At 39.7% G+C, this 25,913-nt stretch overlaps 1 protein-coding gene across 1 annotated transcript in view; it reads right to left on the bottom strand.

Annotated features, from left to right (window-relative positions):
• CNTLN (centlein) overlaps nt 1–24,138 on the bottom strand; it is a 192,433-nt gene extending 168,295 nt beyond the window's left edge. The window contains exons 1-2 of the mRNA XM_032206274.1: nt 23,983–24,138; nt 5,303–5,391 (exon numbers count right to left, since the gene is read on the bottom strand). Of these exons, the coding sequence (XP_032062165.1) occupies nt 5,303–5,391; nt 23,983–24,069 (176 nt within the window). The 5' untranslated portion in view covers nt 24,070–24,138. The remainder of the gene's footprint in view (nt 1–5,302; nt 5,392–23,982) is intronic.
• Nucleotides 24,139–25,913: the final 1,775 nt, after the last annotated feature.

The raw sequence follows: 25,913 nt of genomic DNA, 5'->3' as shown, positions 1-25,913 counted from the left end.
TTATTTATAGAACTATATTTATTACCAGATCATGTATACCAGCATGTATAACAAATAGAAAAGCATCATTATAGAAATATAATTTTTCTTCTATTTCTAACTTAGTTTGGTAGATGATTTATTCCTGTTTCTTATTTTAAGCAATGCACATAAAATACCAAATGTATTTTTACACTAGAGTAGTAAAGAAAATAAAGTGACATTTTCCCTAATAATTTTGCAAACATTTTTCATCTAAAATACACAACTCTCTTACAGTGTTTAAAATATCAGCACTTCAGAACAGACTGCTTTAACATCTGCACATCACCAGGGTTTCCCCCAAGGATTTTTAAATGATGCCTGCCTGTGCTGAATAAAGTGCTAACTTGCACCTTGCATTTCAAACTGTGTCCTGAGCAGCCATCCAGTTGGTACAACACCAGCTGAATTCCCAGAGGCCACTGTTCAATCAGGCTTGACTGCAATTATCATGTCAATATTTTGTGCTCCGATATGCAGATATGCACACATGCAAGCTGCATAATACTTTCTTCTCCATGGAATGTTGACTTATGTTCAATGTTCTGAGAATTTTTAATGAAACAGGATATTAAACTTTCATCAACTGTAGACAATCTCAATTATTTGACCTTAGATAGAAAGGTTGTACCCTTATGCTCTATTATTCCATCCACTTTATTGAGTGATAATAACAAGGGAGTCCACTTCATTTTAAACTCAGAGTGACAAAATGGTAATCGCCTTTAAAAATGCTTTAGATTTTGTTTACTTCCTAGTTCTGTCATACTGTTTCCCAGTAATTTGCACAGGAGTAAAATGGTAAGTGGTTTAAGTAAACTTCTGCAAGCTATTTATCATCCCTTCAAAAAAAGCAAGTTACATTTTTTTTAATTATTTTTTCAATTAGCATCAATCTATATTGCTCATACATACAAAGCATTCACTTATCCTTTTCCATAAAAAGTACTTGTCATTTTAAGTGCATCTGCACATCTTCAGTCAGTGAGGAATCTATACCAACCTCATGTTTTTTCAACAATTTGTTATCCACAAGATGCAGCAAAATGTAGCTTAACTTCTTACAATAATCTTCCCCAAAATTTTTTGTTTATTTGATGACTTGCTCTTTAGGCCTGTTTTCTTCTATCTGCACACCTTTAGAAAGAATTAACTCCTCAGCAAGAGCAACACAACTCTCTCATCTACTGGCACTACTGTTAGGTTGGGACTGTTTCTCAGAGTGGCCCCAAATGATAAATTAATTCCCACTCTTTGCTAAATCTTTCAAGACAGCACACATGGAATTTAGTTGGGGAAAAATAAATTTAAGGAAAGTTTTCCATGTATACCTATTTAGAAGGATATCACCTAGCATAATACAATTTCCAGCTATATCTCCACAAGGTCTTGTATCACTGCCATAGTTTGATAAGTAATGGACCCTGCTACACCCTCTTTTTCAGAAGAAAGGAACGGAGTCAGCTAGAAACCCCTAAAGGAAGATCAGAATCTGTTGACCTGGCAAGATTTCATGTACTGTAGAAGTCCTAAGGAGCGCTCTGAAAGTTTCCAAAAGGTTTCAGAACCTTTGATACTGTGATCTGAACCTTGACTCTGAGTTTACATGTGAATTTACCTGTAAAAGGTACATTCTAAGCATTCTAAGACCTTTTTTTTTAATTCATCATCAAAAAAAAAAAAAAAAAAAAAGAATGTTTCCAAAGGCAGTGAACTAGAAATAGCATGCTCTTTACATAACACTGGAGATCAATAGTATTTAAAGTAGCTGGAAAGTATACTAACATGAGATGTACTTTTTACAATGGCTTGTTTGAAAATACCTGGAGGCTTTTACATATCCCAAAGGCATTTCTCATTTGCACAGTAAAGATATTTTTTTGTTTATATCTGAATATTAAAATGGGAATGTAGTTACAGTTATGCAGCAAGAACTGCAAAGACTGCTGAAAAGTAAAATATCATTGGTGTATTATAGGAATCAAGAGCACAGCCATAAAAAGGCACCACTTACATTTTTACAATTTTAGGGCAGGTGAACTTCTATTTTGGGACCATGAAAGCACTTCAAAATAGCAGACAAATAATAGAAACCTACTGTTAATTCCCTTCTACATCCTCCAAATTATGCCTTTTTTTTTTTCCTGATTTATTAGAGAAAAAGATACTATAACAAATACTTCAATGTTACAAATATAAATTACCTGACTGTGTAGCTAGTATTGCCCACTCTATTTCTAATACATACTTCTTTTGTCTTCTTTTTATGCACCCGTGGTATACAAGGATGTAAGGGAACATTTTGTCCTTTCACACTTCCATCTTTTTATTTCTGATATTGTAATCTCCTAAAGAAAATCTGGCTGTTTTTTTATTGGGCAATATTGACTAGTTCATTATATACAAGATCTGGGGTACAGAAAGACTACACCTTCTTAGATACAGTTTTATTCCAATAGGTAGCTGGCTTCTTTTCTCAGACAGTCTGTAATGAAGGTGAGCACAGAAAGCTTACTGGTGATGGATTTTTTAGTAGAACACATTGAAAATAAAGCTACACAAACATTTGAGGCACCCATGTCACACTGTCCCAAGCAGAGACAACAAAAGTTCATTCATCCATTCCATTCTGTTTGTATCTATTCCAAAATCACTTAGTAGTTAAAGCAAAGATGGAGAACGTTATCAACTTGGAAAATGTTATCAACAGGGTCAATGTTTCTATTACAGCTGAGAAAGGAGAGAAGTCTCTAAGAAGAGTTCGGCTTTTTTCTTTTTTCTAATCAGATATAAATTACTACTACATAGAACAATCCCACCTCTCCCCTTTAAATCCAAGTATCTTTGCTACATTAACTAAGCCAAAAACTCACCCATCCTACAATTTTCTGGCCAGCAACAGTGCTAAGTTGCAAATTACAAGAATACCTAATCAACATATCTGAATTGAGATAAACTGACACTGTTGTGATATCAATAATTGTATTTACTGCTATAAAGTGGCAAATGAGAAAAAACTTTTGTGAAAGGAGTGCAAAAAGGTAAAGTCATGAAACAGACACTACTTTGGAAAAGATTACTGAAAGCTACAGCTAGAGAAATTGGAGAATATATAGGGCTGTAATTTGGTTGTGCAGAAGATTCACAGGAAAAGTGGGCTAGAAATTATTTCCAAAGAGGCAATTAAACCTTTCTCAGGAAAAAGAGATGAAGCTACATCAATTAAAGAGAAAAATACACACTACTGCTCCATCTGTCAAATCAAAGCAACCCCAAAGTTCAAGTCATGATTAATAAAACTCCTGTATACTGAATAGGTTTTATACAAACCTATTCCAAGATTCTCTAGGGTAAAGATAACACCTAAAAAGATGCTGGGAAAGCAATTTCTTCCCTCTTAATTCCATAACTCTGAGAAACAGGAGAAATATACAATATAGATACATAGCCTTGAGTTCACAAGAGGTGTTCTAAAGCAGTAGTATGTTCTTCTGAAAGAGAAGGCATACAAAATATGCCTATATACACAAACTTATACACCTAGACAGGCTGAAGATGCGGGTCCATGTGAACCTCAGGAGGTTCAACAAGTCTGGACATGGGTCAGGGCATGAGCACAGACTGGCAGAAGAGCTCACTGAGAGCAGCCCTGCAGAGAAGGACTTTGGGGCTCTGGTGGAGAAAAAGCTCGACATGAGCCAGCAGTGCGTGCTTGCAGCCCAGAAGGCCAACTGCATCCTCGACTGCATCAGCAGAGGGGTGGGCAGCAGGTGGAGGGAGGGGATTGTCCCCTTCTGCTCTGCCCTTGTGAGGCCCCACCTGGAGTGGTGTGTCCAGGTCTGGGCCCCCAGCACCAGAATGACGTGGGGCTGTTAGAGCAGGTCCAGAGGGCTGGAGCACCTCTCCTGTGAAGAAAGGCTAAAAGATCTGGGGATGATCAGCCATGATATAAGTGGGCTCCGGGGAGACTTCATTGTGACCTTTCAATAATTAAAGTAGTCTTAAAAAAAAAAAATAAGATGGAGAAGGACTCTTTACTCAGGTAGATAATGACAGGAGAAGGGAGAATGGTTTAAAACTAAAATAGGGGAGATTCAGATTAGAGGTTAGGAGGAAATTCTTCACTCAGAGGGTGATGAGAGACTGGAACAAGTCACCCAGACAGGTTGTGGATGCCCCATCCCTGAAGGTGTTGTCAAGAGCAGGTTAGACCCTAAGCAACTTGATCTAGTGGGAGGTGTCCCTGCCCATGGCAGGTGGGTTGGAACTAGATGAGTTTTAAGGTCCCTTCCAACCCAAGCCATTCTTGATTCATTTCTGGTCATGGCATCTGAATTCTTAGGTACAAGCTGTTTTAACATAAGCCACACATGCTTGAACGATCAGTTTCTTCCTCTGGATATCAACAACTCTTAGATCTAGTTAGCTAATATTTATTAAAATTAGCTCTGGTCATACTATGTTTTAAACAAAATTTTCATTATTTTTGCAATGCAGAGGATGAACAGGAGAGACAACACTATAGTAAAAACACTCCCTGCTAAAGAACATAATGATTTATTGTAAAGAAGTTTAAAAAAAATGTTTAATTTTATAAGAGGAATCTTGTGGCATCCTGAGACACGGAACAGACAAATCCTTTGACCGTAAGAGAATCAAGTGATTGAATTTTGATAGCCACATTACCAACTAGTTCACATTTTTCTTATCTTTGGCCTACAAAAGTTATGAATTTGTAAATATTAGCATTCTAAAACAATCAATCATACACTGTGATGATTAATTAACATTTATAGCGGTCAGATGCTAGGAGGTAGGTAATATGAGGAAATCCTCATCATTAGCATCCTCAGAGGAGTATTACTTAAATTGCATGGTCATCTCTTCTTTTATCGTGCCTTAGCTTTTCGCTTCCTTGAGAAAGCAAATAAACATAATTTGCACATTTAACTGTCATCTAACTATGTATGACACCAGAAAATGTCATTTACCTCCTTTTGCTATTTCAACAGAAAATCCAAACATGCACTACATTTATAAAATAAGAATTGAATTCAATTGCAGCACAGTAAAGCAGTAAAAACAGACTTGAAAATACATTTCAACTTAAACCAAAAAGGAAATCTGCAAAATACTCTATAAACTCTTGACAAAATTTAACAATGGATTTTTTGTAATACATTATTAGAATCCTGCATTATTCCCAATTAAAAAGATGAAAAGTGTGGTATCAGCACTTTTGTTTGTTTTTTAAAATATGATGCTAAATCTTCAAACTCACCTTTGCACAACCAAGCTGACAGCTTGTGTTAAATCTGGACTTGACAGTTGAAGACGTTTCCACAGAGACCACACAAATTCTTTATCAGCCTTACAAACAAGAAAAAAAGACAAAAATATTTTAAGTGTTATGCTAAAGCTTTTATAAACAAAAAAAAAAGATACTCCATGAATATTCAGAACATGATTATTAAAAAAAAAAAGATAAATAAATAAATAAATACTGTTTTAGTGAGAATTAATTACATGGTATTCACTTTCTCATGAAATAACAACATAGTAAAGAGTTCTCTTGAACAAACAGAAATTTAACCACACAGAATTTTTGAAGGAAGACCAAGATCTACAATCAACTATGCAAGAGTATGCAAATAAGGCAGCAAAAATCAACATCGTTCAGACAAGGCTGCATTTTGCTGCATCAGTCCCTAGTACTTCTAATTTCTATTAATAAAAATTGAGCTTGGAATACTTGCTTCAGGTTTTACCATTTGCAGCTCTAAGATTTTATTTGAAAACAGGCCGTGTATCTGTCTCACATCCGCTCAGCTATCCTGTATCATTTTAAAGCTTCTGAAAAAAATCTCAGATGAGAACAAGAAAACAATTTTGCTGTTGTGTTTTGTTTTAAATACACTTCAGAAAGTTTGTGAAAGTTAAATCTCTGCTAAAAGCTTTTCTGGATTTGAATGTTCTACTACACAAAAGATGTTATTTTGCACCGGTGTATTTTTATTCAACACAGCAGTATTACTGGAAGCAGTGATAGTCATGTAGTTATGTTAGATACTAAAATCATAATGTGTTAATTATATAAAAATATTACAACAGATCAGCAGAACATTGAAGAAAATTTTGCTGAAAAAAAATAAGAAAGCATAGTCTATTCCATGATTTATGTACATATGCTAAGAACAAGCCTACTAACCACAGCCTAACGTTAAATTAGAAATTAATATAGCAAAACAATCATATTTCCAGCTAGGTAAAAATCACAGGGAAACGGGGAAACACCTGAAAGGTGCAGCTTAGGCTACTTTTGCTATTTCTGAATCTTAAAGAGCATGTGCATGAGGACAATATATGACCTAAAAGGAAAATCACCACTATTGTGGCTATCAATATCTCTGCTTCCTTTTTCTTCCAAGCTTCCAGAACCTAACAATATCCTTGGATATCACAGATTTCATTTGTTAACCAGAAGCTCACTAATGTCAGCTAGATAACCAACACAGCATTTTCCCTCTGAACAAATTTGTTTTAACCCTGACTAAGATCTGAAATAGAAGACCTAAGTTCCTATCTTAATCTACACCACTTGGCTTCTTTATGGGTTTCCCACTTAATTTCCTCTTTACCCAGCTTCTCATTTTTTATGGTTATAAAAATAGATATAGCCACCTGGGAGCAGCAGTAAAGGACTCCTGGGAACAGGTAGTTTTTTTCATCCTGGTCAAAGGGAAGGGGATTGAAAGGGCCAGTTAAATCTGGCAAATCAACAGATGGTTACAGGGCTGGTGCAGATAGGGGTTTGTCTACTTAGACCATGGGACTCACTTTGAGAACCTGGTCTGATGGTGGCTGATGGGGTCCATTTGTCCTAGGAGGGGAAGAGCATCTTCAGTCACTGGCTTGCCAAGCTGGTGAGGAGTACTTTAAACTAGAGTTGTGGGGGGACGAGAACCTCAATCCACCCCACTTCTCCCAGCTGGACACCAGTATCAGTGATAGGTGCCCAGAGCCTGAAGAAGGGTCACGGGTCAGCAGGAGAGCACCTGAAGGGCAGCACGAAGGAGTTCACTGGGGGCACATCTCAAATGTCAAATGTCTTTATGATAACACCCGTAGCATGGGGCATAAAGAAGAGTTAGAGATGTGTGCAAACCTGCAGGACTACGATCTTATTGGCATCATGGAGATGTGGTGGGACGGCTCCCATGACTGGAGTGTTGGAATGGAGGGATATGGGTTCCTTAGGAAGGACAGGCAGGGCTGATGAGGAGCAGCTGGAGAACACTGAGCTCTGCCTGGGGATGGGTGAGGAGCTGACAGAGCCCATGGGTCAGGATTAAAGGGAGGGAAGGGACAGGTGACATTGTAGTGGGGGTCTGCTACAGGCCACCTGATCAGGAAGACCAAGCAGCTGAGGCCTTCCACAGACTGAAGCAGCCTCATGTTCACCAGCCCTGGTCCTCATGAGGGACTTCAACCGCTCCAGTATCTGTTGGAGGGACAGCACAGCAGGGCAAAGGCAACTCAGTAGGTTCTTGGAATGCATTAGTGACCACTTCCTTCTCAACAAGGAGGGGTGCAGTGCTAGACCTTGTTCTCTCCACCAAGGAAGGACTGGTGGAGAATGTGAAACTCAAGGGCAGCCTTGGCTCCAGTGACCTTGAAATAGTGCAGTTTAGGATCCTGAGGGCAGCAAGTTGACTTTTTGTGTTGACTTTTTTTTTCAGAAATATCTTATTCTTTTGAATACTGTCGTTCCTAGTTGACATGCATTGAAATCTTTAAATACCACCAACTTCTTCAACAGCACAGGAAAGAAAACTTTATGAAAATTTGATGCCTTAATAACGCATTGCTATAAACCCAGAAAATCTCACCCACCTATTTTAAGAATGCATTGCTAATACAAACTACAAATCAGACTAGGCATCTGATTGTGTTAGTAAGTAAATAAAAGAAAGACTCTGGCCATAAAGATACTACAATTTCAAGTTATTACCAGCTTACACACAAACTGGATTACAGCATGAAGAAAAAAAAAGAGTTTGTCTTATGTTAAATTCCTCTGGTTTTATCTACCATTGTAAGATGCACACAACTTTTGAAGTGTTGATGGGGAGACTTCATTTCTGGTAATTGCAAACAAAAGCACAATGGTAACAAAAATTTCATGTAGAGAGAATTGGGGCACAAACTACTCTTTTAAAGCCGTTGAAAGAGACATCACTGTACTCTAACAAATTAGGTTAGCAGTATAATGACTGTCCAGTGACTGTTGCACGCAAGCAAACAGATAACTAACAGGATTATGGTGCATTACAGTAGATGACCGCATTTGCTTTTTGCAAAAAGATAACACCCAAACTAGGCCTGTGTCATATAAATAAGAACTCAAATGGTATCATATTAATTAGGTTACTCAAATCAGGCCACAAATATGGTTCTCCACCTCTTTTTTGAAAACAAACAACACACCCTCTCAATGAGAGCTATCACCTTTTGCTACAACCCTGGATTTCTATCTACCCAGTCTAAAGTCTATATAAGTTCTAGATTTTTTTCCTGTTTACTCAAAAAAAAAAAACAGAATGGGAAGTCTTGTAAATGCCTTATGTCATCTAAAAAGTCACAGTGTGTGTAGATTGCAGATTCTGCATGACCTATCTGCATGCACCTGGGTGCAGCCTTCGGATCGCTGCGCTGAGGCCACTTGGCCTATTTAATATCCAAACAGCATGGATTTTCTCTAGAATGTTCTGGTTTTCTACAACTTCACAGGCAGAAGCAAAATGAAAAATAAAAATGTTTCTCAGGTTTGGAAAAATTGCTGCAGGCTTCCAAAAAGCATTAGGATGTATAAAGAACATGGATTCTGTGCATTCTGGATGTCTAAAAACGTTTTGTACTTCTTTCAGGGGCCCATCAAAGAAAGCACACAAAGCCAAACAAAAACTCACTAAATAACAGCAATGGAAATGTGATTTCTTTTAAATGATTTAGGAGGACACTAAGTAAGTCAGCAGTTATTACACTCTAAATGGCATCAGTTCAACTATAAAGAAATTTTTGAACCACAACGTAGGAATAAACTTCTATATCTAATAAACTAACTATAATTTCAAAATAATTTTAATTCAAATCTCAGTTTATCAGCAATATGAAGAGCAGGGCTAAACTGATAAAAGAACGTGTTTTTTTTTTATATCTTTCATGCATGATTCAGTGTGTACCTTTGCACTTAACTACTTAAAATGACTAAAAAATTAGTCTAAGGGTCATTACATCATTACAGCACGGAGAAGTACAAATAGTATTCCACCACAAATGTTCAAAAACCTGGAGTCAAACAAAATTACTGATGCTAATTTACCAGCTCATAGGCTTTTTGTTCAGTCTAGTTTTGTCTGCTTTTTTAAGAAACTGGATTTACTTACCACCAGTCTTCCTTAGCTTTTGCCTTTACTGTCCTGCGTACAACAGCACAGAAGTTGCTGTTGAGTTTTCTGTTCATTTATTTATTAGAAGAGCTGAGAGACTCAGGCTTCTGAAAGACTCCAAGAAGCATTATCCAGTACCATGAGACCCATCACAAGCAGGAGAGACTGCCCTTTGTGCTGTCCTGGAGGTTCCTACAATCTCCAGACCTCAGGCTGGGGAGCTGCACAGTGCCACACAAGATGACAAAAGACCAACGTGTCACTTCCAGTCACATCCTTCTAAATACACCATTCCCCCATTGCACACAAGTGAGAACTACAATATATATACTGAACTGTTTCTAGTGAATATGTAAGAAGTATATATGTACAGTACCAGGAGAGGGAATTTCTCACAACCTTCCTCTGATTTCTGCTGTACATCCAACATGTATTCAGTCTCTGGCAACCTTATTCCTACCTACACTTTGCTGCAACACAAACAAATACTAGCCTTTTGATAGCATTCAGAATAATGAAGTTTCAAAGAGATGAACACAGACAGACTTGTATGATTGATCTTTTTTTGATTATATAAGCAGTTCAGATTAACCTCAAATCATTTTCTCTTCCTTGGACAGCTTTGAAAGTAGTCTGTGAAATAGTTGCAGATGGGCTCCAAGTTTTACTCATGTTGGTGAAATTGCTACTTCTAAGTTCTGCCACATTTTTGTCTGTGCTGAAAGAACAGTAAATGAAGCAGGAATAAAAAAGCCACCCTAACTTAAATAGAAGGAAAAAAAAAAAAAAAGCTCACAGTAAAGGTTTATTGAATCTGAATAGTATACACAAAGTAAACTTCAAAGAAACAGCTGAACAGAACAGGATAAGTAGTGCCCAATTAAAAAAAAAAAAAAAAAACCTTTCCAAGTGGCCTGCCTGTGAATAGGATAAAATCACACAAATTTCTGCAACTGCAGAGCAACACCATGACACCATGTTAATAAATGTTATTTCTGATGGCAAGAATTGGTATTTAAAACTGTAATGTGGTAAATATATCATCAAATATTCTGACCTAAATGAACAAATGTATTTTCCTGCATGTTAGTATTTCTGTAAATGCACAGAAAAGACAGCAATTTTCTCCTAACTGGCCTTTCTGCCAATAGAGCAAGGACAAAATATTTAGCTGTGCCTTCAAATACGTATTACCAATAACAAAATAAAACACCATCTGCAGTTAAAATCTATGAACCTCAATGACTAGAAAGAAATTTAACATGGAGGCATATTAAATTTCTCATTATCACAGTTAAACATTAGGAGAATGTAATGCTATTAATAAGTTACCACGAAATGTGACTTACTTCACTTTAACACGTCAAACATTTTTAGAGGTAAAATTGTTTCATCTAAATCTTCAAGTACGTATATGTATTTCGTACAACAGAATATGAGCATTAGCCAAAAATTATTACAGTTTTAAGATGGAAAGAAGTTTAAATAGTCTTTTTAAGATCTTGGCACAATTAATGGACTTGGTAAGGCTGTTCCCTGAATGGTCTTGGGAGCCAAACAATTTCTTCTGAAAAAGGGCTGCTTAGACAGTCTGAAGTTGGCACAGAAAAACACTACAGCTGTCAAGGCCTGGGATATATCAATCTTCAGCCTACCCAAGGAACGTTCAACTTACTCAAGTGTACATTAGCGGCTCAAGAGGTCAGAGAGAGTGTACCTTGAACAGCTGAGAACTTATATACAAACGCAGAATACAGATGTCATTTGAAAGTTACTGCAAATTACTCATTAAAACTAAGATTATCCACAACGCAACCGATGTCAGATAAAGACGCTTATCCCATGATCAGGTACGGATGCTAGAATTAGAGAATTACAGAGCAAAAAATTAAGTATACTGCATACAAAAGAGGGTTTTTCCCTCAGTCTACAGTGAAAGTAGTCAATCATCATATTGAAAGACATACAGAAATAAACAATAACTTAGGTCTTGAACCTGCTCTTTGCAAAGCAAACTTGATTTTTGTAACTGATTTTGAACAAGAAGTTCAGAAGGTGGGACAACCGTAAGACGAGTCACAGACAAAGATTATATGGTATGACTAGCCAGAGCTTAAGTACTTGCTTGCAAGTAAAATCATGAATTTATTAAACATTAGCTTAAGTCACAAAACACAGCATCGCTTAAGCTTACAAGCAGAGCAAGACAAATATACTAATTTCAATGCAATCAGTTTCCTTCCTTCTTGGAAGAGAAATCCAAGCATAAATATTGCTCTGGACATCTGATATCAAAAGTATGTAAAACTGTTTAAATATTGCACACAGTTATTTGTCTACAGGAAACTAAAAAGCGAGTTACCATATTTAGAAAATTTTTAGTATTTTTACACCTCTTCATCAAGGAGAATTAGCTGACATTCTTTTAAAGCAATGCTACTGAATTCTGATAGAAAAAAACTTTTAATTTAGCAGTGAAAATGACAAAAACATAAAAAATATCTTTCTGCTCACAGGAACAATTCATTCATGAATTTGGGTGTTAAATATAGGTTTCGTTTTTGTTTACATGTCTATAGTAAATTGTGTTGAGAAGGATAAACTGAAAAAACTCCTTTAGTGTAAATCACACATCAAGCATCTCAGCTACAGTTTGGAGTCAGCAGCATTCCTTCTGGTCTTTTACTTTATTTCAAAGTCTGTTAACTATTAGAAGGGCTCATACCATACCCTAAATTTTTAAAGCATTACAAATGATAATTTACTAAACAAAACACCACCTTCTGAAATCAGAGGTAGAATACCCATTCAACAGAACAATCACCACAACCCCAAAAAAAAGGGGAAAAAAAAGGAAAAAAAAAAAAAAAAAAAAAAAAAACTACTCCCTGGAACAATTGCTAGAAAAGGACACAAACTCTCATTTAAAATTTTAAACAGGAAATACCTGTGGATACCCCCAAAAGGGGAAATGAAACAGCTGGGAGGACAGAGGGAGCTATTGGTTTACTGTAATTTGTATTAAGAACTCTACAATACCAGACATTGACAGTTTTCCGTATTATGAAGTGAGTATTTCTCTACTGAGTGAAATTTACATCACCATCATGCTGGAAGAAAGAATCCATACGTAAATGCAAAGTAGCACACAGGACTGAGCAAGTATCAGATTACATTTCACAAAGACTGAAAAAGCATGAAATAACGTGTCTGGTGTAAGCATTGAAACACATGCAAGAACACCGTTAGTATGTTTTGGACTCTCCTAGCATCTAGTATGCTTCTTCTCAGGCCTTTAATCAAGCTGATGTATACATTTTACATGCAAGTGACAGACTTTCTTCATGATGTTTCATGTCACTTTTGAATATACACTGCTAATATGCTGCCAGCGTGAACGGAGTTGATACTATCCTGTCAGTATTTCTTGGTGAAGACTGTCGTGTTCCAGTCATGTACTCATTAATAAATATGAGGTATTTTCTCTACAACCCACCCAGTCTTCCTGAGTGGTCATATAGCACAGAACACTCTTATGCTTTATGAAGTCTGATCTTTGAGGTGCTAAGCTTTTCAAAAATCTAAAAAAGTGACTACAAGATAAGACTGACCATTACCTCACAAGAAATCATAGTGCCCTATACACACTGGGCTGCAAAGAGAACATGAGGTTGTTTTCAGGTTCACAAGAGTCACTCACACACAGTAACTGCCACAGCTAACTGCCCAATAGAGCCGTAAGACAACTGCATGGGACCTGACCAGATGGACAGCTTCAAAACAGATGCCACCAGCAAATAAGTGCATCTCCGTCCACGTTCATCCCCAATTCCTTAATGTAATCTTCTTAAACCAGAAGGGGTATAAAACCAACAAGTAATTTTATTGCATTAGAAAAAGAGATTAACTATGTTTCTATTTAAATAATTGTTTCTTCTCTCTGTTAATAGTTTTGGCAACAAAGAAAATGCCTTTGAAACAAAAATAGGAAAAGATGGAATACCACTTTTTTATGTGCATACACCTAAACATGCACACAAAGAGATTTCGTCCTTACTCGGAACTCTGTTGAAAGCAAACTTGAGTTTGCTCTCTTGCATTAATTTGTTGATGTATTATTGTGTTACAATGCTGAAGTAGCAATAGTGGTCTAGGCAATGGTACTTCACATCACTCACTAAAAGATGCTATCTGTCATTACATGATTTCATAAATGGACTCTTCAGATTAGTCCATCAGTGACAAGAAGACAGCAACATACTTAACTGAATAATTTTATTACACATTGTTGACATAAATATTGTACTCATTTTATAACCATGTGACAAGAAATAAGATACTTCCTGGTCTGACACGGCACAGTCAGTGAAGTAGCATCACAAATCACTTCAGTACCACGACAGTAGGACTGTACAGAAATCAACATAAGTTAAACAATAGAAATAAGTTAACTGATAGACAAGGGCCCGTAACTCACAATGCCACCTTCCCCAAGTACCTAAAAGAAAGTAACTTTCTTTGCTATTTTTAGGACAGACTACACAGTCAGGATATTCCGCAAGCCTTCATTCACTGGTACAGGCTTTACCCTAACAGTTGCTTTCTTCTGAGTACTCAGTATTGGAAACTTCATAGAATCACTATGTAGGTAGGAAGGGGCTTCTGGAGGTCATCTGGCCCAAACTCCCCTGCTCAAGCAGGAGCCACTCACCCAGGACCACATCCAGATGGCTTTTGCCTATCTGCAAGGAAAAGGAAACCACAGCCTCTCCGGGCAACCTGTGCCAGTGCTCAGTTACCTGCACAGTGGAAAAGCACTTCCTGATGTTCAGACAGAGCCTCCTGTGATTCCATTGGTGCCCACTGCCTCCAGTCCCGGGACTGGGCACCACAAAAAGGAGCCTGGCTCTGTCCTGTCTGCACCCTCCCTTCAGGTATTTATCGGCAGTGATGAGATCCCCCCCACGCCAAGCCTTCTCTTCTCCAGGCTGAAGACTCCCAGCTCTCCCAGCCTTTCCTTGTGTGAGATCAGCTCCACTCCAATGATCACTGTTGTTGCTTTTTGTTGGACTCTCTCTGATAGCTCCAGGCCTCTCTTGTGCTGGGGAGCCCAGAACTGGACCCAGAGCTCCAGGTGTAGCGTAACCAGTACTGAACCAAGGGAAAGGATCACTTCCCTTCACATGCTGATTGTACTTCCCTTCATGCAGCCGAGGATACCCTTCACCATTTTTGCCACAAGGACACGTTGCTCGCTCAAGGCCTGGTTAGCTTCCAACAAGACCGGCAGGTCCCTTTCTGCAGAGCAGTTTCCAGCTGGGTGACCCCCGGCATGTGCTGGTGCCTGGGGCAGCTGTTCTGCAGACAAAGGACTCTGCACTTCTTCCCCTTGTTGAATGTCATGAGGTTCCTGGCAGACATTTCTCAAGCTTACAGACTACAGACAGTGGCCTCTCAATGACATCTGACAGCTCCCTCAGCACTCCATTCTGTGTATCCATTCAGGGCCCAAGGACTGAAGCATGTTCAGTTTGTCTGAACATTCCCTGACCAGATCCTCCTCCACCAAAGGTACATCTTCCTTGCTGCAGTCTTTCCCTGTCTCTGGGACCTGTGATTCCTGAAGGACAGTCTTGCTAGCAAAGACTGAGGCAAAGAAGGCATTGAGTACCTGGGCCTTTCCACTGTGCTGTGTAACCAGTCTCCCATACCATGCAGCATTGGGCCCAAATTTTCCCTGCCTTCCTTTTATCACTGATATGATTATAGAAGACCTTGTCCTTGACATCTCTGGCCAGATTCAATTCCATCCAGGCTTTAGCTTTTGTAATTTTAAGCCTGGATACTAGGACAACATTGTCTGTATTCCTCCTATGTTATCCACTCTTGCCTCTACCCTCTGAATGCTTCTTTTTTTCTGTTTGTATCATGTTTCTTTTTTGAAGTTTGGCCAGGAGCTCCTTGTTCATCCATGCAGGCCTCCTGACATTTTTTGTTTGACTTCCTATTTGTTGGGATTGACCTTTCTTGAGCCTGGAGGAGGAGATCCTGGAATATTAACCAGCTTTTCAGGCCTCTCTTCCCTCCAGGGCCTGATACCACAAGACTCTTTCAAGAAGAAATTTAAAGAGGCCAAAGTCTGTTCTGCTGAAGTCTAGGGCTGTGAGCTTGCTTTTCACCTTACTTACTGCCCAAAGGATCCTGCACTCCACCGTCTCATGGTCACTGAAGCCAAGGCTGCCTTTAACCTTCGTGTTTCCAGGCATCTCTTGGTCACTGATGAGTATGAGGTTGCACTGGCTCTGGGATGGAGTTACCTTTCCCTGCAGTGCCTCATGTAATACATGCTGTGTGTTGTGCTTGTAGCTAGAATAGCACTGGTATCACACAGGTGTCGGGTCTGTTGCTGAGCAGTGCTAGCACAGCACCAAGACTACCTCCAAAGCCCCCAAGAGCCAGCAGGCTGGGGCTGGGTAGGAGATGAGGAAGAAACATCACCAGGGCAGCTGACCTAAACCCACCAAAGGGATATTCCGCACCATGTGGTGTCACGCTCAGCAATGAAAGGTGGGGGAGGGGAAGGATAGGAGGGGGCTCTCGTTATGAAGACATCTGTCCTCTCAAATGCCCACTACACGTATTGAGGCCCTGCTTCCAGGGACGTGGCCAAACATTGCTCTTTGAAGGGAAGTAGAGATTTTTTTTTTCCTTTATCTGAATTTCCACATGGCCTTTACTTGTTTTTTTCCCCCCTCTTTCTTTTCTCGTTAATTAAATCATCCTTATCTCAACCCGTGAGCCTTATTTCCATTCCAGCGTAATTTCTTCTCTCCCTCTTCTTTTGAGGAGGGGGAGTGTGAGAATGGTGGAGCTCAGCTGCCCAGCTGGGTAAAACCACCTCAGGGGTCCAGCAGTGCATCTGAGTGAAGATGCACAGAACAAGACAAATTTTGCACAAAACCTTTTTCTTTAATTGCTAGAGTTATAAGTGTTATTCTAAGAGTTCAATTGTGGATTTGAAAGCCGAGAATAATCTGGAAGTTTCAGCATGGGCTTCAGAGTTAGTGTTTACTTAAATACAATGGTCTGGATTAATACAATCATAACGCCTTTGAGAGTTTCAATGCATTTCAGAATATGGGAATCCATGAGTAGTTTAATTTTACAGACAATATGACCACGCATTTGTGTATATTAAGTCTGACTTACCAAACTTCATAGTGCTTTCCATAAAAGTGCCTCTGAAATTGAGGACAAATAGAAGAATGACATTTGCACATCTTGTAAGTTATGAGTTAAACAGCAAATGAAATCATTGAAGAAGTGCATGCTCAATAGTAATAAAGAAAAACAAGATTACCTGAAGTCAATCCTTAAAAACAGCAAACCCTTCTGAACCAAAATACATTTTGATGGGAAAAAAACAGAACACTGAATCTGTAAATCCATGCAATTTGGTACACGTAGAAATTTCGGTATGTTCTAGAATTACTCTCAACGCAGTTAGAAAAATTACAAGCCAGAGTCTACTTATCTTCATGTAAGACATTAATTTCTTTACTGAGAAACAGCACATTTTTGTTGCTCCCATAAAAGGTATCTTTCCACTTATGCCTAACTCTACACAAATTTTTGTTTCCCACTATCTCTAGGGGAAAGTTGAAATATTTATATAACACAGATATGCTGTAAACAGATAAGTGAATGTCAAAATAAGTATTTTTAACAAATCTCACTCTTAGTTCACCTTAACATAATTCCAGTAGTCCGTATTTTTTCAGAAGGAAAGACAAAATACATTGATTTCACTCCTGTTAGCTAAAATTTGTGAAAAATAAAAGCAGAAGAAAACAAAAAGAGTAAACCAACTTTGCTATTCAACAATGTTATTTCACTGTGTACAATACATAAAGAGTAAGGTCTTAATTAACAGCACCTGTACTGATCACACTCACATGATTTAGACTCCTTATGGCAAAATATAAGGGTATAAAATAAAATAATAATAATAATAAAAAAAAAAGCACAAAGCACTAAACAGGTGGAATCCCACTGTACCAACAAATATGTGGACTTGTCTTCATCACTAATAAAAGAAACAAGTATTTAATGAATGGAAACACTTTGCCCCATTTTGAAGGAACAGTGGTATATGGATATCACAATTCATACCGAAGAAAAACTAATGCATTCAAATTCTCATACTAGTAGTTCACAAGCACTTACGTTTTGGTTACGAAGACAGAAGAAGAAAAAACAGCTCGACATAAAAACAAATCACTAAGGAAGAACCACATTTTTCTTCTATAGTATTAGCTCCAATTCACAGCTATTGACTTAAAAAGATTTTTAACATGTACAATCAACATGCATGTAAAATAGCTACTCATGCAGAAAATGCAATGTTTGGATTTCTTTTTTTAACCTATTAAATACATTTTTCACATTTACTTGTAAATATTTTGTTAAAAAATGCTTATAAATCAATGTTATCATAGCTTCATTCAATTTTCAGTGGGTGTCCTGGATATTACATTGGTCAAGAAGGACAGAATGCATCTGTTTTTCCAGGTAATGGAATATTTTTTATAATAAAAAAGTTTGTTATAGCAATCCTATCTGTGATTAATGCTAGTAATACCAAATAGAATACTTTACATACTGCCCTGACCCACAAAGTGACCAAAACAAGACAGTCCATCTGTCCACAGAAGTACTATTCTTTTTCTGCAAGCAGTGTAAAATAGGGCATGAAGACCAGAGCAGGTATGTGCACAGCTTTCCAAGACAAGCAGGAAGCAAGAAACACAAAACAAAACTAGAAGCAGCTGTCGCCCCAGCCACAGACTACCAGCCCACCTTCTTCATTCCCCTTCTACCCCACCACGGTTATGGATATTCGCAGCCCATTCCTACAAACGTATTTTCAATCCTTGATGATGAACAGAAGCAACATAAACAGCGACTATAGGAAGATCACTTTTTTCTTCATCTGTATTTATCACCTTTTGACAGAAACTGTAGGAATTCTACCTGAGAACTAGTTGCAGCAGAACACACATCCACAGATTAGTGACCAGTTCCCAACTTTCTGACTAATGCAGACGTTTCTGCTTTCAAAAACAGAAAACCATAAACTGCAGCATGGTTTCTTTGACCAAATATTATGGTCAGGGGTATACACCATGCAGTGCTGCATGCTTGAGAGACCTGTTACTTAGTTACAGTTGTATACACCTATTAACTCCTATATAGCATGGGCTTTATAGCCATCGTTGCTAGGAAAAGCATGCGACCTATAGAAGTTTGCATTAATGAGATGTGCCTAAAATCAGCACAGTTAACTTCAGAGGGCAGTTAGGATACTCTTGGTTCTTTGCAGAACCACAGAGTTGGAAGGGAAGTACAAGCAGGAAAAATCCCACCTTAGTTTAGCAGAATGAGTTGCAGTGTTACTTTTGTAGCCAAAGCTCCAGTTAATAAAATGGTGAAGGCAGTTGGCTGTTTAGACTAATAATAGGTAAGGTTTTTTAGAAAACATGAAATGAAGATAATAATGCTGCAGTCATGTAGTTATCACCATAACTAAATATTTATCAGCATAAGTAAAAGGCACAGCACATGCCTGTTTCTTCCAACTCGTTTCCAGCAACAGAAGACGCCTGGATACAAAAAGCTCAGTCTCAAATCACTCCATCAGACTGAATGAAAGTGAGGATTCAATGAAGGATTCAATTTCACCACGTGATATTTTAATGAATCTTTTCTATCTTTTTGGTTAGGGAATTGGGTGCATTGAAGACTATGTAATTCAGCAGTTAAGAGACTGACAGCAAGAGTACCAAGATGAACTTCTGCTTTCCAAATGCATATTATTTTGTACCAAATGAAACAGCTTCCACAGAAAAATGACTGCAAGAAATCAATTACAGTAAACACTATAAATCAGTTTCTAACACACAGTCACCAGGTGTGGCTTTTTGTTTGTTTTAATGGATTCACAAGATTAAAGAGACAGCACATGAAAGCTAAAGAAAAATATTCTTGGAGCAGAAACTCCGCTCACAGAGTCAGCTTCTCCCCTTAAAAAAAATAAAAACCACATATAAGCCACCCTGATTACCACGAGCAACTACACTTGCAGAAAACAACACCTCCATCTGCCCAGAATAAAAAAATAAAATACAGAATCACAAGGGAAAAGGAGCGGGGGAGAACACAGGCCAGATCTTTTAAACACCAAGCAGAGCCAAGAACTCCAGGGAGGAGTAAGGACATAGCTATTAAAGATTTTCCATGGAAGGCTCTCAAGATATTTAGGTGGTAGGCAGAAGTATAAAACCCTAAAATAGATTGCAGAAGTTAAAGCCAGTAACAGAGACCAGATGTGTTATAGCTTACTGCTTGACCTTTGCCATTCCATCGTCCCCCAACAATGTTGAGCCAGTCACAGAACTGGAACAACAAGGCCCCAAAGAAAAATATCCTTGTTTCCTTTGCAATTGTGTTCAGGAAAATTATTCCATTATCAAGTTATTCTCAAGTAAAATTAGGGGAAGAGGGGCACTTAAGTTAAGACTTGTTTATTAAATGAGCGTTAAAATCACTATATTATGCTCTACTGCAGACACAGCAATTGGAATTTTCCCAAACAGCAAAATACCAGAGACAAACATGCCTCAGATTTATTTATTTATTTATTTATTTACAATTTACATTGCAGAGCTACAAGTCAACATCAATTTTTACAGTGAACGGAACAAAATGGTTGTTGAAGTCTTCTCATGTGGTCAGCTTCAAGAAGCCACTTACTGTGATTCAAGCTCCCAGCGTCATTAGGAGCACTAAAGAAAACACCAAATACTGCAAGCCAAAAGCTGCCAAGTTCTAGACTTACCAGGAGAATCTTAGCTTTGGGAAAAAGAAAGGTGGGGAAAAAGTGAAATTTTCAAAACATCGTACTTGGCTCTGCAGGTACCTTTACATGGTAGAAAACATTACCTCAAAAGGCAAAAAGATGTCAAGAGGAAAAAGAACCCTCACTAGAAAGAAGGTAAGGGCCACCACACCTGATGAGAGAAAGGGCCAGCTACTCCAGGACCCTGTTGCAGGAGAGGCAGCAGCCTGGAGCACTACAGCTAGACAGAATGCAACCAGCATGCACGACACTTGCACTAAGACTCAAGAGTTGTATTAGACACAAATGCCTTCCATGTATGTAGTCATCATCAGTGGACTCCAGTTCCCAGAGGTTTTGGAAGTGCGGTTTATATGACAGAAAATATAGCAGCCCGAGGACGTGCGGAGAAGTAGAAAAGAAACTTTGCAAATTTTATCCAGATGTAGGATACACAGCTCTCCATTCCCTAAAAACTTGTTTAGTCTACCCTGGAACTAAGGAAAACTTTCAACCTTGATTATTTGATAAACTGTTTTTTCTCCTTTGCAATATATATATATGTATATATATACACACACACATATGCATATTGTATGTGTATATATACATATATATATATACACAGACACCTAAAGGCTAATGTCTAAACAAATACACAAGGCTAATACTTTAGATCTGATATATTTTGAGTATCAGTAAGGTCAAACTAGATTTCAGTTGGGAAGTCTGTTTTGGAAGGGTAGGTTAGAAGTATGTGAGTGTAACAAACACAGAAGAAAAAAGCTTATGTAGTTTTATCCAGTTGCTAGAATAAAAGTTAACACTCTCACTAACGTCTTTCTTCAGGTATTTACATAACACTTCTATCAAAAATGCCAGCTAAGGTAGTCTCCGAAATCACGGAATCATCAGGGTTGGAAAAGACCTCCAAGATCATCTGGTCCAACCATCCCCCTACCACCAATGTCACCCACTAAACCATGTCCCGAAGCACCACATCCAACTTTTCCCTAAACACCCCCAGGAACGGTGACTCCACCACCTCCCTGGGCAACTCCTTCCAACACCTGACTAGTCCTTTTGAGAAGAAACGTCTCCTAATTTCCAACCTAAACCTCCTCTGGCACAACTTGAGGCTGTTCTCTCTAGTCTTACCACTAGTTACCTGAGAGAAGCAGCCAATCCCCAGCTCCCCACAGCTTCCTTTCAGGTAGTTGTAGGGGAGACCTCGTTGCTCTCTGAGTCTCCTCTAGACTAAACAACCCCAATTATTTTTTTTTTTGCTGGGTAGATAACCCTACCCAGCAAAATAAAACAAAGACAAGAAAAATCCTGATGGAAACTGAAACATGCTTTTTTATTGTGCAGTCTTCACATCTGGGCACAGGTTGCCCTTGCAAGCATGCAGAGTCTCCATCCACGGAAATATTCAAGACCTGAGTGGACACTATTCCATGTAACCTGCTTGGCTGACCCTGCTCGAGTAGGGTGGGTTGGAACAGATGATCTCAGGAGATCCCTTCCAACTTAAACAATTACATGACTCCGATTAGAAAAACATACAAGTGTTTGGTGAACTTAAGAACCACTGGAGATCTTCCTAAATTTCATCTGGAAGTAAATCACAGCAGAAAAAAATATATTTCCAATAAATGAATTGATCAGTTAGTAACAACTTCCTGTACAACTGTAAAGAAATTAGAACAGCACAACATTAACAATTGCCTGTATACATTTGTGATTTAAAGGATCTGTCTTTGCACAATGTTTGTAATGAAATAAGAACTTCAAATGGATCAACCATTCTTGAATATTTCAACTATTAGTTGACTGCTAAACCAGTTGAAAAATATTACTCAAGTCTGTTATAGTTCCCATCCAAATTCAGAGTTACTTCACCTAACTTTGAAAGTGACCTATAGTTTTTGATAAACCTTACTTTGGAAAAGCTGCATAATTGACTAGGTACCACCTCTTTTATTGAACAAAAACTGTTTTCTTTGTTCTTCTTATCCTTACAAACCACATAAATAGGTCTTAACATATATATAACATATATATTTCCTATCTATATTTCCTATATATTCCCTATATTTCCTGATGGATTAGTAATGTGGTAAAGCACATGGATGTCTATAATGCAGTGCTTTCCGAGAATATCTGCTTATATATTAGTGCTTCACTTCCCTTTTTATTTTATTAATAACCTGAAATAAATGCTGAAGACATGCACCCACTGCTATCAGAAGGATTGTACAGGTTTGGTTCAACCTAGATCTGAAGAGATAACTGAACACAGACCATGTTTTGTCTTCAAATGCAGGAACTACTTCTGTATTCTTTTTCCACCTGTTTCCCTTCCAGAAAACTGACACAAGATGAAGACACAAGAACAGTAGGATAATATGCATGAGGCTATAAAGGAAATGCATTTAAAATTGCTTCTGTTTGTTAACTTTAAGATGATTGGAGTGGTCTCACCTAATCCAGGAACAAGTAGAAATGCACATGTATTGAATGAATCTAAAGGAGAAATCGGATACTTAATTTGTGTACATAAAGTTACATTGTGAAAGTAATTGGAAATTCAAATTTGTACTGTTTCCTTCAAAGTTTCTCTTATTTATAATGTTCTCCTAAACATTTTATGCTCCTAGGTTTTAGTAATACATAGCTTATGTTCAGTTAGCAAATGAGCAGAGGGTCTTTGTTCCGCCTCCACCAAACGTCATCTGATACCGCAGATCTGCATGATGAGAAGGGGAAACGGTTATCATTAAAGAGTTTTCTGAACTTCTCCTGTGGGACTTTTAATATCTCCCCAAACCATCCGTTGTTCTGTATTTCTAAAGGGGATTTTTATTGGCAGATCCCCCTCCTCTTAGTGCTCCAATGCAACAAGTTTTTCCAAGAAGTCTGGATTCGACCTGTAATACAATCAGCACCAGCTGGCAGGTGTACCAATGCTGCCTGAAGCAACAAACAGCTACCAACTCCAACGTGGACACGGTGTTTTCTGCTCACAGGTATGACCACGTACCTGTGCCCTGGCCTTCACGGACCTAACCAGGGCAGTCGCTCCACGCAGAACGGCACTGTTTGGGCTGTCACGGGGGGAGCGAGACAGAAAGCAACTGCAGCATGAGACATCACCTTCCCCTCTTCCAGATTTGTTTGGCTTAACCCACTTGCGTGGCAGAGCGCTGGAGCAGATTGCCATGACAGCACCTCCCCCAAACAGCCAGCTACCATCGTCCTTAAAGGCAGTAAGCAGCACACACAAGCAGCGACCGGGAGGAATGACGAAAGCACGCCTGAACGGTGTCGGTCGGAGCGGAACTCTTCAAACTCCATCCCTGACTGTCAGTAACTACCTGAGGAGCTGCTCGGGCACCCTCGGTCACAACGGCAGGGACAGCTCAGACCCCCTGCGGCCCCCCGCAGCGGCAGCAGCGCTGTCCCCGGGCGCTCCCTCCCCTCCCCTCCCCTCCCCTCCCCACACCGCTCCCTCTCGCCGCCGCCGCCGGGTCTCGAATCCGCGCCCCCAAGGGGGTCCCACCCGCTCCGCTCCGCTCCGCGCCGCGCTCCCCGCTCCGCCACACCCTGGCGCACCTGGCAGCGGCTCAGCTCCTCCGCCAGCCCCCGCAGCTCGTCCTCCAGCAGCGCCACCCGCGACGCGGCCGCGTGCTCCGAGGCCATGGGAGGGGAGGGGAGGGGAGGGGAGGGAGCGGTGCGGGCGGGCGCGTCAAACTTTGCCAACCTCCAACCTCCCCCCCCCACCGCCCCGCTCCTCGCCGCTGCTCCCCGCTCGCCGCCAGCGCCGGGAAGCGGCGCGAAGGAGGACGCGGCGCGATGACGTCAGAGCAGCCGCTACCCCCCGGCAACGAGCCGGGGCGCCAGGGCGCGTTTGAATTCGCCCGCCCGAGCGGGGCGGCCGCGCCTGCGCAGTCAGCCGCGCAGCGCGCCGCGGCGGCCGTTAGTGCCAACGGCTGTCCGCGCCAACGGGCGCCGCGCGGGGCGGGGCGGGGAGCGGTGGCGTCGCGCTGCCCGCTGACAGGAGCTGGCACCCGGCAGCGGGCAGCGCCCTTCCTCCAGCCCCCTTCTCCCCTCACGGTGCGGCGGCTGCTGCCTCACACGTGGGGTCCGACACGTTCCTGCCCTTCCCGAGGTGCGGGAGCACCTGGGCTTGTATCGCATAGGCAGATCGTCCGGGTTTAGTGCTTGAGTTGGGTCTCGGCCCCTACGGCTGGAAGTGAGGGGAGCCCTGCGAGGGCTGCTGGATCTATTGGACTATTCGGGAGCGTGCACGTCCCGGTCTTAAATCCAGAGCTCGTGTGTAGCAGCACGTTTGGAAAGAAAGGGTTAAGCGGTGTTGCTAAGACAAATCTTTGCGTGTTTCCTATAGTGGCCATGAGGAACAAAGTACAAAAAAAAAAAAAGTCTAGAACTTTTCCCAAACACCTAAAGAAAGAGGTTGAAACCGAAGTTGGGGGCGTTTTTTAGCCTGTGAAAGCACCAACTGAATTGCATTTCAGCAGTATCAGTGCCTTGCCATTAGGACTGTTTTCACACCGAAGAAGTGTGCTTTCTTTTCCCCTCTGTCGTCACGTTTCCACAGATTTCAGAAAAGTTGCCCTGAATGCACCACTGTGGCAAAACACAAAATTCTTACCATGCAGACAGGTGAAGGAGGTTTAAACACCATCACAGTTAGAACATGCATTAAAATGTCCAGTCCTTCCTCCCATGGCCCTGACAAAAGACTTTGGTGACGCCTTTGCTTTTGGAAGTTGTTTTTTGCAGCACAATGAGCTCAATAAGAAAGTGACTATTCAAAGCCAAAATATGCTTTACATTATTAATTGCATATAAAAGTATTTTTATTATGACTGAAGTTATTATCTGTGGAATTATTGGTGTAAATGTAAAGGTGAGAGACCACATCTGGGTATTCTCTGTCCAGTTATATGTAGATGTAAGATTCAGCAACTACATGATCAATACTGTGTCTCTCTTTAGAATCTTACACCTTCAATTATTTATCTTTGTGTGTTATTACATGCTCACTTAACTATAATGACCATCCTGCCATAATTGTAACATGTTTACATTTTACCCTTCCTTTTTTTAAGGGACATATTTTTTTTTCTTTTCCCTTAAGCTATCCCATTGCAATTTAATATGTATCTTTCACTTTTTCCACATCCCCACCTTTTAATGACCATCTTTTTTAACTTTTCATCTATTTCCTAATATTTTTATCATTGTCCCCTTGACCATATGTTCCCTATTACACATGGGCAACAAGAAGCTAACTTTACTTGCAAAACAATGTACTTGGATTAGCTGCTAAACAAGCATAATGACTAAACAGGATTTAAAAACATTTTCCAAGTACAAGGTCATTCAAAGTTTAGCTGAAAAGACTCAAACATTACAGGGGTTTGGTTCACAGCTTGACACAGCACAAAACAGAAAGCCACAATTCGTGTAGCCATATAACTTAGAAGGGAAATGAGTTCATAAGCCATTACGACAATAGC

Source organism: Aythya fuligula, chromosome Z, assembly GCF_009819795.1.
Source record: "Aythya fuligula isolate bAytFul2 chromosome Z, bAytFul2.pri, whole genome shotgun sequence".
NCBI classification, from domain to species: domain Eukaryota; kingdom Metazoa; phylum Chordata; class Aves; order Anseriformes; family Anatidae; genus Aythya; species Aythya fuligula.
The sequence above is the reverse complement of the archived record's forward strand: the minus strand, read 5'-3'. Positions and strand labels throughout refer to the sequence as shown.